This window comes from Dasypus novemcinctus, chromosome 15 (genome assembly GCF_030445035.2).
Source record: "Dasypus novemcinctus isolate mDasNov1 chromosome 15, mDasNov1.1.hap2, whole genome shotgun sequence".
Lineage (NCBI taxonomy): Eukaryota > Metazoa > Chordata > Mammalia > Cingulata > Dasypodidae > Dasypus > Dasypus novemcinctus.
The window spans coordinates 4,099,286-4,112,666 of record NC_080687.1 but is presented as its reverse complement, the minus strand read 5'-3'; the positions used below and the strand labels follow the sequence as shown (position 1 = coordinate 4,112,666).

General features: G+C 54.1%; 1 protein-coding gene across 4 annotated transcripts in view; it reads right to left on the bottom strand.

Moving 5' to 3' along the window:
• DCLK1 (doublecortin like kinase 1) overlaps positions 1-13,381 on the bottom strand; it is a 305,725-nt gene that overhangs the window by 23,001 nt on the left and 269,343 nt on the right. For all 4 annotated transcript variants that reach the window (XM_058276956.1, XM_058276955.1, XM_058276957.2 and 1 more), the window contains exons 12-15: positions 11,581-11,714; positions 9,889-9,966; positions 9,442-9,538; positions 6,955-7,035 (exon numbers count right to left, since the gene is read on the bottom strand). In XM_058276956.1, coding sequence (XP_058132939.1) covers positions 6,955-7,035; positions 9,442-9,538; positions 9,889-9,966; positions 11,581-11,714 — 390 coding nt within the window. The remainder of the gene's footprint in view (positions 1-6,954; positions 7,036-9,441; positions 9,539-9,888; positions 9,967-11,580; positions 11,715-13,381) is intronic.

The window sequence follows — 13,381 nt, the reverse complement described above, 5'->3', positions numbered from 1 at the left end:
TGAAAGTTTACGAACACTGGCCTGCTTGTGGCAGTCTGGGCCTGCCAGGATAGACAGATGCACTGACACTCTGCTCGCACTTCTCCAGGCCCAGCACTCCTCATGCAAAGGGGTCACTGAGCTTCAGCTCAGAAAACAGCTTTAGAATCAGCCGGGAAGCTGGTCGAGGGAAGCTTTTCCATTTAGGACAGAGGAAACCTGAGCTTATCTGCACTCCCAGATCAGAAGCGAGGGGCAAGGGGAGCTGGAGGGCGGGAGAGGGGTGGGGGTGAAGCAACCTGCTTCCTTCTCAGAAGCAAGATGAAGGAAGGAGAATGGCCGGTCCAAGGGCCCATATGCGGTAAAGGGGAGGGAGGTTATAAGAGAGAGGCGGGGAGAGGCGGGGAGAGGTGGGCAGGGATGGGGAGGGGTGTGAGGGGAGGGGAGGGAGAGATGGGGCAGGGTGGGGAGGGACGGGGAGGGGTAGGGGAGTAGGGGAGGTGAGGTGGGGATGGGTGGGCGGAGGAGAGGGGGAAGTGGGGCGGGGTGGGAAGAGGCCTGCCTCTGGGGCTCTGGGGCTCTCTGCAGGACCACCAAGGGCGGCTGAGCCCCTGGGCCGCTGGGGGAAGCTAGAAGCCTCCCTGCCGCTGCAGGCTGGGTGTCCCCTCCAATGGGATATGGCAGTGACGCTGGGGCCTGGTGGCCCTGGACAAGATGAACGTGGCCCTGTGACCTGCACAGACTGTGGGACACGGGCGGGCAGACAGCCGTGTGCCCACGGGCAGCCCTCCTAGCCCCGGGGCGACTCTGCCCCGCCCCCCCGCTGCCACCAGGGCGCCCGGAAGCTGAGCCTCGCCGGCTCCCCGCTCTGGAGCCAAGGCTTGCCCTCCTGCCACTGCACCTGGGCTCCTCGGGCCAGCCCGGGCCTCACCTCCTGCCAGTCACCCCGACTCTCTGGGGGGCTGGGGCTTGGGGCCCGGGCCTCGGTTTAAATCCTAGCAGAGGTCCCAGCGGCCCAGCGTCAGCGCACGCTGAAGCAATGAAAAGGAGTGACGCCTCCTGCACAAGGCGCCATGACGCCCTGGCTTCATACATCTAAAAACCTTCCAGGATTTTCTCCCCAGTGAAGCAGGTGTCTCCACTGGAGGAGGTTTTGGGGCGAACCGTCCCCGCACTGCACCTAAACAGTCTGCATGCAGAGTTTCTATATGAATTCCTAGGCTTTGAGCAAAATTGGATTAAAAGATATAAACAACAGGCTTCGCAGGGACCTAATCTATACCTGAGCTGCACTGATTGATGACAGAGATTTAGTTAACTTACTGCCTTGCATCAATAAAATAAATAGGGCCATTAAAAACATACATTTTAATATTTACATCTTTATCGCCATTATTCAGAATAGGTTATGTGCCAGAAATGTGCTCTGAATTTCGTAAACGTGACAAGCCTGGCAGCGTGTTCCAGAGTCTTATTCCCATGCGTCTGGTTTGCGAGTAGTTCGTGAAGTTTGACACAGGCTGGTTGTGGTTTGAGGTTAGTGGTTTTTGATTTAGAAACCCCCATCCACCATTTGGCAGAACATTGCAACTGACAAGAAAAAAATTAGCCTGCAAAATGGAAAATGAGCTCCCCCAGCTGTCTGGCAGCCCCGTCTCCCGGCCGGCGGGGGCGGGGGCGTGGGGGCGAGGAAGTGAGGTCACCGCGCTGGGGGGGCTCCCCTCTCTCCTCTGGGGAACCCACCCCAGGGCTCTCGCTTGTGTAAATCCTCCTCCCCTCCCAGGTTTTTTTCAGTCTATTCTTCGCCAGGTTCCTTTATGAATAATACCTGGAATCAAGGAGACACTTGGCCGTCTTGAGCAGTTCACTGTCAGAATATTCCGATTTAGTTACAAGCAAACCCAAGGCCGATCACAGCTCTCTTCACAGCCCCGACCGTGGCCTTGACTCTGGTCAACCGTCCCCAGCTGTGCGCCACACCCAGCCCTTGCGTCCTTCACGTTTACGAAACAGATCCTTGGAAAAAATGTGAAGCCAGCTGAGATGCACCTCGGGGCCGGGAGAAGAGGCCGGGATGGAACGAGCTACGAATGGACTGGTGGTTTTATTTTTTACAGTATCTTTGGGGTCCCTGTTCTGCCAGCACAACAGGATGAATGCTCACATCTGCTTGCCGGGAAGGGCTGGTTTTCATTCGCCACATGGAGCACCTGCCACGTCATCAGGCCCTGGCTCTCCCTCGTGCTCTTGTGCCTTGTGGAGTAGCTGGGCTCAGGAGGTCTTCTCAGAGGCCTGGGTAGGTGGTTAAAGGGAGGAGGATAAAATCCCCAGGCCAAGCAGGCGCAGGGATGCCGGAAGTGGCCAGATAATTAATTCTACTTGACCTTTCGCCGGCCGGTGCTTCCCACTAGGGGATGCAGCTCTCCCTCTTGGCTTCGTATCACAATCACCGGGAAGGTGGCACTGAGGCCCCGATGCCAGCCACAGAGCAATGACAGCAGGGTCACTGGGGCTGGAACCCGGCATTGGGCCCTGCTGGAGACACCACTGAGCTTGGTGCTGGAGACTCCTTAGAACCTCAGTTTCCTCCTTGCTGAAACTGGGAAAATAACTGGAGGTAACCCCAGATCCGCAGGCTCACTGAGGGGCGTGCATCCTACAGCATCAGGAGCACAACACGGGACAGGGCAGGGCAAAGGCGCAATAACCAGCGCCTCTGCCACATTACAGGCTTGGTATTTCAGTCCTAACGATACGTAATGCATTTTCTTGGGAATGTCAATTAAGCCTGTATTGGCCACGAACCTACATTTTCCATCAAGAAAGCACCATTTGGGAGGAAATTGGCTCCGTCTTCTCCCCACTTCCTGGACTTATTAAGATATATTATTCCCCAGTCCATCTGCTATTGTATGTACCTAAACCACATGGCTCTCCATGCGATGGGGAATGAGGTGAAGGGGAAACCAAGCCAGGGCAATTCCTGTGGGGCTGGCAGCTATGCTGAAGGAAGTGACGGCGGCTCTGGAGAACGAGTGTGCACCGCCCCAGGATGTTCCGTGGAGCCTGGGCCCACCAGCGGGATCTGGTTAGGACGGGCAGGCCGTCCCCTAGACCAAGCTTCACTGATAAGTTTGCATTTCATCAGTGCAGAGCAACAGATCGACGGAGCCCACGCTCAGATGCAAGTTCCCTAGATACTCATATCTAAGGGTGGACGAGGTGCTGGAGCGTAGAACTGTCCTCTCAGGTTCTGCTGACGCACGGGCCTCCCCAGTCCTCCTCGCACTCTCCCAGCGCTGGGAGCTGGACTCTTACCTTTCCTCAATGAAACGACTGGCCCTGTGCGACACAGGGCGAGCTGGTGCATGGTCCAGAAAATGCCCCGCTCCCCTCCAAGACACAAGCCGCCACTGGAGATGGCCATGCTCATGGGCGCGGTGGGACCCACCACCGAGACTCTTCCAAAGGCAGAGCAGAGGCCCAGCAAGCCGAGGCAGTGGTGGGTTTGTGCCCAGAGTGCAAAAGAAAAAAACGTGAGCTTAGCAGGGGCTCCTGGAAGGGGCTAACACAAGGGGTTCTGCAGGCTCCGCCCGAGGTTCCGTTGCCTTTATCCACACCGCTCTCTGTGCCACAAGTAATCGCCTTTTCAGTTCCAAGTGTGTCAGGTGAAGAGCTCATTGTCTAAGCCACAGAGAAACCTAGAGCAAGTGGGAGCACGGGGAGAGCCTTGGAACTGCCTCTTTGGGGTTACGGCATTGGTATGACTACCTTTCACCCCCTTTGGTAGGGTCCTCCATAGTGACTGGATATAATTTGGCTGCCAAATGCAAAATGTCCTGCTGAACGGACTTCCTTTTCAGTTCCTACTTTATTTATTTTGATTGCTTGGTTGTTCATTTGTTGCACCTGGGGACCCCAACACTACTAAACTCCGGCTGAGAAAGCCCACCTTTCTTTTTCACTCTTTAATTTTGATACCAAGGAAATAATCCATTTCAGACTTAGTTATTATATAAATGTAATTCTGAAAGTTAAGCAATTACTTTATCCATCAAGTTTAAAAATGTTTTTGCTAAAACCTGTCTTTTTTTTTTCTGCAGAACCTAAGGTCGGTCTGAATCAGAGAAAGGGAATTTGTTTTGTTTTAAATCTCCTAGATGATTGCCTAAATGCCATCCTTCCTTTCAGGAAATGCTTAGGGGAGCTGAGAGGGAGTGCTAAAATCACAAGGGAAGTCCAAGTTCTGGAGGCAGCCACAGACCCGAAGAGCCAGCACAGCGAGTCCCCGTGTGGAACGGGGGCGGCGGGGGCACGGGGTGCCACGGGGAGCTGAGGCCCCCTCGCCTCGCATCTGTGCCCGGCTGAGCTGGGACACTATCGACGTGGAGCCTTTGTCTTGGGGCTCAGGGGTGGCAGGTGATGCTCCTTCCTAGCGGTCCAGCCCTGGTACAAGTATGCTCACGATCACGGAGGACTCTTCCAGCATCGGATGCCCTGGCTGGCGGTGCCGGGCCCAGCGCGTCCCCCAGCGCGTCCTCCGGCTTCTCTGCCCCATGTCCTCTGGCATGTCCCCCAGCACGTCCTCCAGCGTGTCCTCCGGCTTCTCTGCCCCATGTCCTCCGGCATGTCCCCCAGTGCGTCCTCCAGCGCGTCCTCCGGCTTCTCTGCCCCATGTCCTCCGGCATGTCCCCCAGCGCGTCCTCCAGTGTGTCCTCCAGCTTCTCTGCCCCATGTCCTCCGGCACGTCCCCCAGCATGTCCCCCACCGCATCCTCCAGCTTGTTCCCCAGAGCATCCTCCAGCTCGTCCCCCAGCGCGTCCTCTGGCTCGTTCCTCCAGCGCATCCTCCGGCTTCTCTGCCCCATGTCCTCCGGCACATCCCCCAGCACGTCCTCCAGCGCGTCCTCCAGCTTGTCCACCCCATGTCCTCCGGTACGTCCCCCAGTGCGTCCTCCAGCTTGTCCCCCGGCGCATCCTCTGGCATGTCCCCCAGTGCGTCCTCCAGCTTGTCCCCCGGCGCGTCCTCTGGCATGTCCCCCAGTGCGTCCTCCAGCTTGTCCCCCAGCGCGTCCTCTGGCACGTCCCCCAGTGCATCCTCCAGCTCATCCCCCAGCACGTCCTCTGGCACGTCCCCCAGTGCGTCGTCCAGCTTGTTCCCCAGCGCGTCCTCCAGCTTGTCCCCCAGTGTGTCCTCCAGCTCGTCCCCCAGTGCGTCCTCCGCTCGTCCCCCAGCGCGTCCTCCGGCTCGTCCCCCCAGCACGTCCTTCGGAGCACCCCCCAGTGCATCTCTCTCTCGTGTCCCCCAGGATGTCCTCCGGTGTGTCCCCTGGCAAGTCCCCTGCAGATCCCCCGGCACGTCTTCCAGCACATATCCTGGCATAATCCCTGGCATATCCCTGCATGTCCCTGGCAGGGAAGCCTGCAGCAGCCCGTCTCCCACTGCGGGGTCTCGCCTTCTCTCCTGACCCGGGAGCCTGGTGTCCTCCGATACCATGTATCATGGCGATTCGCAGCCTATGAGCCTCTTCCCTCTAAGGCTCTTTATGAGCCTCCAGATGCCACATCTTGAATTCAGATTTTCCGGTTTATTCCGTGGACTCGCCCTACCTTGGGCTCCCTGGGGCTCACGCGCTGTCTGACGACCCGCGGGCCAGGGCCCTTGCTTGGCAAGGGAGAGATGACACGACTCAGCCGGTTAACTTGGAAAGTTGCTAACTTGGCTTCCAGTCGCTCTGACGACGGCCAGGCGTGGGCTGCATGCGTCCACACGTCCACGGGCTCCACATATGGCCTGGCACACGTGGCCTGGCTCCACGTATGGCCTAGCAGGCCTGGCAGCCCTCGGCCAGGGGGTGTCCATCTGTGCAGAGCTGCACGGCCGCTAGGAGCGGCTGATGAGGCGTCTCCACACATCCACACCCGCCGGCGCTCACAAATACCTGTCTGGCCTTTGTAATGCCCCGTGGGGTGTGAGCAGGCTCAGGTGCTCAGGCAGTGGCTGTGGTGTTCCAGCAGCAGAACGGGCATCTGGCTCAGGGCTCTCGCCACCTCGTGCAGGCCGCCTCGACACCACGCTTTCAGCCAGATCTTAGGACCGGTGTTGAAATATTTTGGAAAAATAACCAGTTGACAAGGTGACAATTCTGTGAGTGGGACAACAGTTTATGACCAGATGACTCAAAGCAGAGGGGTGGCTGGCGAGGTGGCTGTGTGTGAGCTGACCGTGCCCTGCTGGCCCTCATCTGCAGCCACAAATGGGGGTGGTCTTTGGTCCGCGTGGCCGGAGTGATGTAGCCCCGGGCTCCTCGCCAGCCCACACAGGGGCTCGTCGGGAAGCACGCGCAGCGATTTCAGATGAGTTGAGCTGAAACAGTGCCGGGCAGACAGTCCCCTGCTCTAACCATTAGCTATTACTACTGGTAATCAAAGCACATCTTATCCATCAGCTGTAGAGAGACAGAGGCTTAAAAATAAACGTCTGTCCTGGAGGATTCCTTCATCGCAGAGGGAATGCCCTCAGACCCCTGCTCTTGAAGAGTGGGGGCAGCAGCACCTGCTGAGCCGTAGACCCCCAGGGCGAGGAGCCACGTTTTCCCCGGCCTGCAGGTGCCTGGGAGCACGTGCGGGCGGGAGGACTCGGGGCTGCGCACCGCCGGGGGCGGGCTGGCCACGCTGCTCCCGCTCTCGGGAGCTGGATCCCCTCCTCGGGCCCAGGAGGGCAGCCGGGAGGCGCTGCCCGCCACGCGTCCTCTCCCATTGGAAGCCAGTCCCGCCTGCATCCTCAGACAGCTCTGTGCCAGGTACTGGGGGACCTGAGGGCAGCCCCGGTCACCAGATGCCCTCGTGGGGCACACCCGCGCACCAGCGACCCCTGGGCGGCGGGGGACACACGGGATACGGCATTCAGGAGGGCAGTGGCACTGCTAGGAAACCTGCCAGTGCCCTCCATCAGGGAGGGGAGGAGTGCACTTACGTTCACCCAGGGATGCTCCAGCACCTGCAGGGCGGAAAAGCGCTGGTCCACGTCCACCCGCAGCATCATGGAGATGAGCTCCTGTGGGGACAGGAGGGCCGTGGTCAAGTTCTAGGGCAGAGCTGGGGGCCTTAAAACACGCGAGTTCCCTTGTCGTTCAGAACGTATTTGTAAAAGCTTTAAACCTTCAAGAATATATCAGCTCAACTTACCTATGACTACCCGAATAACACCTTCAAAACCGAAAGGGAAGTGGGCATTTGGAATTACAAATACGTAGCTCACAGTTGATGGGGAAAAAAAAATGGAATGAAGTGAAATTAGCATTAAAGTCAATTTCTTAATAAATTTTTAGGAGAACAGAAACAAATTATATATGCTAAAGAATCAATGGCCCTTTCTTTGTCTAGGATTTTACATTCTAAAGATAGATTTCTAAATTAGTTGAACATAAAGTTGTATTTTAAAAAACATTTTCATCTTGGAAACGGGTTTCTTTTTTGCTCCTAACTGCAAGATGGCATATTTAGGTATGAAAGAAAGAAATGAGGACGGACACACCTGTGGCTTGCAGCTAAAACTGTCAACAGGTAAAGTAAAGAGAACTCTTCTTTAGCAGTCAAAGGCTTCTAAGGGGATGTGTTCAAATTGCTTAAAAAATGTCCAGACCCATCAATACAGAGAAACTAGGAGCACCAAGAGAGAAAGCATTTACTAGTTCTGAAGTGAACGACGCATCTCCGTGAAAGAAGCTGATATGACCGTGCAGGCACGGCTCGGCTCTGGACACGTCTGTTGCACATTTGTCTGCCCTGGATTACGGCCCAGGTGACAAAGCTGTCAAATGTGCCCTATCTGGCCCCTTCCACTCCTGAGTCCAGGACTGGCCGGAGAGTTCTCCTTTCACTTTCTGCCTTGGATCAGGACAGCCCTTTCCTGTCAAAGACCAGCCTCTGTCCGGGGTAACAGCGCTGGGAGCTTTCTTGCCACTGACGACACTCTGCGCCCACTCTTGGGGAAATGTGTCCCCTCAAAACTAGGAGACACAAGGAGAGACAAAAGACAGGGAGCGGAGGTGGCTCAGGTGACTGGGCGCCTCCCTCCCACATGGGAGGTCCCAGGTTGGGTTCTGAAGCCTCTTAAAAAGAAGACGAGCACACAGTTAGAGTGGACAGCGAGTGCCAACAATGAGGGCAGGGGGAGAAATAAGTAAATAAGTAAAAGATAGGCGGAAGTTCCTTGGAACGTGACCTCGTTTGGAAACAGTGTCCCTGAAGATGGAATTAGTTAAGTTATGATGAGATCAGCCCAGAGGATGACGGGCATTCACCGGTAGGGACCGAGGCACCGGGAAGACGCCACGTGGAAATGGAGCAGAACCTGGAGTGATGAACTGTGAGCCCAGGCATGCCACGGATTGCTGGAAGCTACCAGAAGCCAGGGAACGGCATGGGGCAGATTCTTCCCCAGAACTGCAGAGGAGATGTGGCTTGGCCGACCCATGCCGTGGACCTCTGGCCTTTAGACCTGGGGAGAGGACCGTTTCTGTATCTCTGAGCCTCGTATTTGTGCGCCTTTGTTTTCATGGCCCTGGGAAGCTATGCCCCTTTCTGGCGGCTGAACAATCCCATCTTCCTTCACCTTCGTGGCTTTTCTCTGACACTTCTCTAAATTTCCCACGTTTTCCTCTAAATTTCCCACGTTTTCCTAAGTCCAGAGGCAGATTCCTGTGCAGCTGAAGGAAATTAAAGACTTGGGGCCAATATTTTCTATGGCATCATTTTCTATGGAAAGCAGCCAGGCCTAAGGGCTGTGTTTTAAATTGAATTCATACTCAGGACACAGCAAAAGAAAAGGCATATATATTGAACCTAACAATCAAAAGATAATTATTTCTCAACATCAGACTTGAAAAAATTTAAGTCAGTGTTTGGAGATATAAGTTTAAATGGAACAAGTTTAAAAGTTTACATTTTTGTCTCCCAAGATCTACTAATATCTCAGTGTAAGGATCTGACAATTTTCTTAGAGGCTGATCTTTTGGGTTTTAGGACAAAGGAAACCAGATGCCCTCTTCCCCTGCCTGTAAGTTCTAGCTGCGCTTCAAGTCCAACTCCCGCTGTCGCTTCCCCAAGAGGTCCTTCTTGATCATCCCAGTGCACTTTGAGCTTTTCGTACTTAGAGTAACTGATTCATTTGCTATTCATTTATAAAATATATATCGAGCGCCAATTATATACAGGCCACTGTTTCAGGTACTGGGGATATAGCAGTGGACCAGGAGAGGGGCAGGGCAGGCCTGGGGACGCCTTCCCGGATGGCCCTGAACAGATGGCTTGATGGCATCGGTGAAAGCCTGGAAAACCTCACACATACCACCCAACGTGCCACGTATTTATGTTACCATTAGTCTCGTGGCACACGACGACTTGGAATCAACATTTCCATTAAGATGCTCTAAGGAAGAGGAAGGCACCAGAGACCTACCTTTGCAGAGTCGGAAACGTTATCCCAGTATGGAGAAGGGAAGTCCACTTGCCCCATCAAAATCTGATCAAAAAGCACCTCCTGGTCATCGCCGCTCCTGGTTGGATGAACAAGAGGAAATGAGCACTAAAACGCCAGCTGGGGCCATCGCTGCGCCCCCACAGGCCAGGGCCCTTCCTTTCCCCCAAAACGTGTAAAATGTGTTTTCAAGCAATTTGAAACGTCAATGTGGAACTGTTTAGGTAAATTAAGAAAGTATGAGTTTTAAATCGTATGAGGGAGACTGATGGAAGGCATATGCGTTAGCATGTGCAACGTGGACAGGACAGCGGGCATGGCAGCGAGTTCTGCTCTGTGCTCAGGGTGCTTGGAGTAGGCAGGGCCAGGGGCTCGTTTGGAGAGCAGAGACAGGCTTTTCGGCGCTGACCCTGAGGTGGGCGCCCATACCCACGGAAAGGAGGGAAGCCGCACAGCAGGATGTACGTGATGACACCGGCTGCCCAGATGTCCACCTTGAGGCCGTATCTGGAAAATAAGTGACACTGGTCAGGCCCAGACAGCGGGACACAGAGGCACCCATGACCCGGCTCTTCCAAATCAGAACTGAACCGAACCCAGTACCCCTCCCCCAACAGACGCGAAACTAAACCCTCTGGCTGAAGAGAGTTCACAGACAAAACCAGGGAAGGGAGACCAAGGCACACGGATGAAAATCCCCGTAATGCAGGCTCAGCTCACACACCTATCAGGAAGGAAGGGATTCAGCAAAAAGACTTACTCCAGTCATAAATTTTGAGACAGGGAAGGACACTTCAAAGTACCTGACCCCTTAATTTTAGAAATAATGATGACACAAGAGCATTTTCTGATGTATAAAGCTTGGCCACATATTATCTTATTTTTCCCCCCAATAGCTCTGTACATTGGCCAGGACAAGTGTTCTTGCCCATTTCACAGATGAGAAAATTGAAGTTCAGAGGAGTAATTCTGCCCGAGATCCCACAATTAGTCAATGGCAGAGGGGTGCCCCGACCAAGAGCCAAACCAAATCCTCTTTCCTCCCCACCCACTGGGTCTCTAAGGGGGGACGGAAAATGTGGCTGTGGCCACGGCAGACCACCCGAGGCGGCCAGCACTGCTACAGAGGAGGGCCCCGACTCAAGGAGTCGAAGCTGCATGCCTCCCCCTGGAGCCTTCCCTACTGGGCCCTCTCATCTGCTCCGTATTCCTGCTTTCCTCGTCTATGGAACAGGCAGGAAATCCACCTTGCACTGGCCACAGGGGAGGGTACCACCAAGGCCACCAGCTGTGGGCCGATACGCCGACAGGAAGAAAGAGTCGGGCTGGGTCCCCTTGCCACCCCACCCTGCCTAGGCCCCGTGTTTACTGCTCCTCAGAGCCCTGCCTGTGGTCCTAAAAGAGCCTGCCACTCAGTATACCCGAGTTCAAATCCTGACTCAGCCACTGACAGGCGTGAGTCTACGTGACACCTACCCATCTCTGCAGGATGGGACCGGTGCCACCTCCAGGAAGAGGATCACGGCATTTAGTGAGCTCAGGGCCTGGCACACAGTGGGTCCCTAGAGAAGCTGGGCAGTGGCGCTCCTCCCTAATGCTCAGGTGGGCGGCTGCGTTTAGCCGACTCTGCACAAGGAATCCAGCAGATCCCCAGCACCCTCAGATGCTCGGGGGCTTGGGCTCTGCAGAAATATCCACAGATTTCCAGGAAGGTCAAGATGGGACCAGGGATGGGGGATAGGGCGGCCGAGAAATCACCACAGGGCCACAGCGCAGGATCTGCGCCCGCTCCTCTTCTCCCCAAGCGCGCGCTTCCACTCATCGGCATATGTTTCTCTATTACTTGGAACATTTTTCACCCTGCAGTTAATAACTGCTCTTCTACTGCTAACAAAGGCCGAATGGAAGCCTTAAACAAGACTGCAGTAATTGGTATCTTGATTGGAAAAACGGAGAAAATGGTTCCCACTGTAAAAGTTAAAAAAACAACACAAAAAAGAGTGACAGCAACCCGATAGCTAATTCTGTCCCCTGGGCCAGAGCAGACCTATTTTCTAATTCTTGAAGGAGGCAGCCTGTCTTTCAGGCAGCACTTGGAAGAAAGGAACCGAGAGCACTTGCCCAGTCTCCGCAATGATTTCTGGGGCGACGTAGGTTGGGGTGCCGCAGACGGTGAAGAGGGGGCCGTCCACGATGGTGGCCAGTCCGAAGTCGCCCAGCTTCAGAGACTTGCTGCCGTCTTGGTGCTCGTACACCTGAAACAAAAGGGAAAAGCGCAACTGCCTTAAAACCAAGAGCTCACAAGCTTGTTCTTGAAGAAAGGAGGGACGCTGGGGTTTGCGGACAAGGTGTTCACCACAGAGTGAAGAAAACCCCAGACGACGATGCGAGCTTATACACCCAGGAAGGTCTTTCTTCAGGTTGCTGCCGAGTGGGAGACCAGTCTAACCACCGGCAGGCAGGACTGTCTAACAGGCGAAGGGGCATCCCCCGGGGGTGTCGCCTGACCGTTAAAGTGGTGACGCACGTCTGTGTCGATTGAAACAAATTGTGCTTGGAAAGTGAGAACAGTGATTTCAGATAGGTTTGAACAGAAAATCTATTAAAGAAGAAATATACGTGCAAGGGAAAAAGTCTGAAAGAATACAAAGCCTGAGTATGTCTGTCTTCGGGTGGTATGACTGCAGGTATTTTTTTCCTTTTGCTTATTGGCATTTGATGTTTTCTACAATGCAAATTGATTTGCATAAGAAAATGTACTATAACAATTCTCTAGTACAGTACATCCAATTTATGAAAATAGTTACCTCTTTATTCCAATATATAAGCAGCTTTAAAAATGCAGTTCTTTGGTGACTGAACAAAAAACTACACAGACGTTACAATGCCTTATTTTCAGTGCTGCAAGTTCCTGACAAGATTTATTTACCTTTTTAAAATTAATAATTGAAAGCGATATTAACATTTCATTTCACCTGGAAAGATTTATCAGGTGCAGACTCAACATTCTGTCTGGGTTTCCTTATTAAAGTCTCCAATCCTTTCACCCAACAAATCAAGAGCAGAATGCATGTGACTACGGGAGGCCTGTATACTCCTCATTCTAGCCATGAGCAAACCAAATGGATCTGCTCCAGAAAGTATCCTAAATAACTTCTGTTATTTCAAAGACAAGTTCAAAGAACATTCAGAATTCTAATTCGCTGCCCCTCTTGGAATCAGGAAGAGAAGGAAGAGAAATCTGCAGTAAATGGTGAGCATTTTCAGCATGGACCGTCTTCAGGAGATGCTTGGGAAACGGCAGAGGTGCAGGGGATGTGAAAGTACAAACACAGCCCTGCGTGTCCTGAGCCTCTGTGGTCACTGGTCACTGGCTTCGGTGGTTTGGGCCTCAGCCACCAAGGATGGACTGCTGCCCTTCGCCCTTCACGCCCGCCTTCCTTTGCAGAATGGACAGCAGCTTTCATTCGGTGCCAAGTGCCGACGTGTGGCCGGTGACACTGCAGGGTCAGCAGTGATCACTGAATTCTGTTTTGGCAGAGCCGGAGCAGATATGCCTCTCTCAAGCCATGATGCCTTTTCTGGTCAGAAAATACATTTTTGTATTTTCTCCACACTGCTAACATGGTGTCTTAGAAGGCCAGACCACGGAGAGGCCCGGGCTGCCCTTGGGCCATGCCCAGAAGCTTGTGGGGTCACCTGCACCTGAGATGTTCAGGCACAGGCACCACCTGGGCAGGGGTGCGTCCGGACGGGCACTGCCCTCCCTCCTCGCTGAAGCGGCTGGCTGGCCGCCTTGACCACGAGCAGGCTTGGATTCAGGTTATTGAGGGTTGGAGCTGCAGAGCACAATACTGTCCCCCCCTAAATGTTCTCAGACAAAAGATGTCCTCAAACCGTGCCTTAGAGTGGCAGGCTTTCT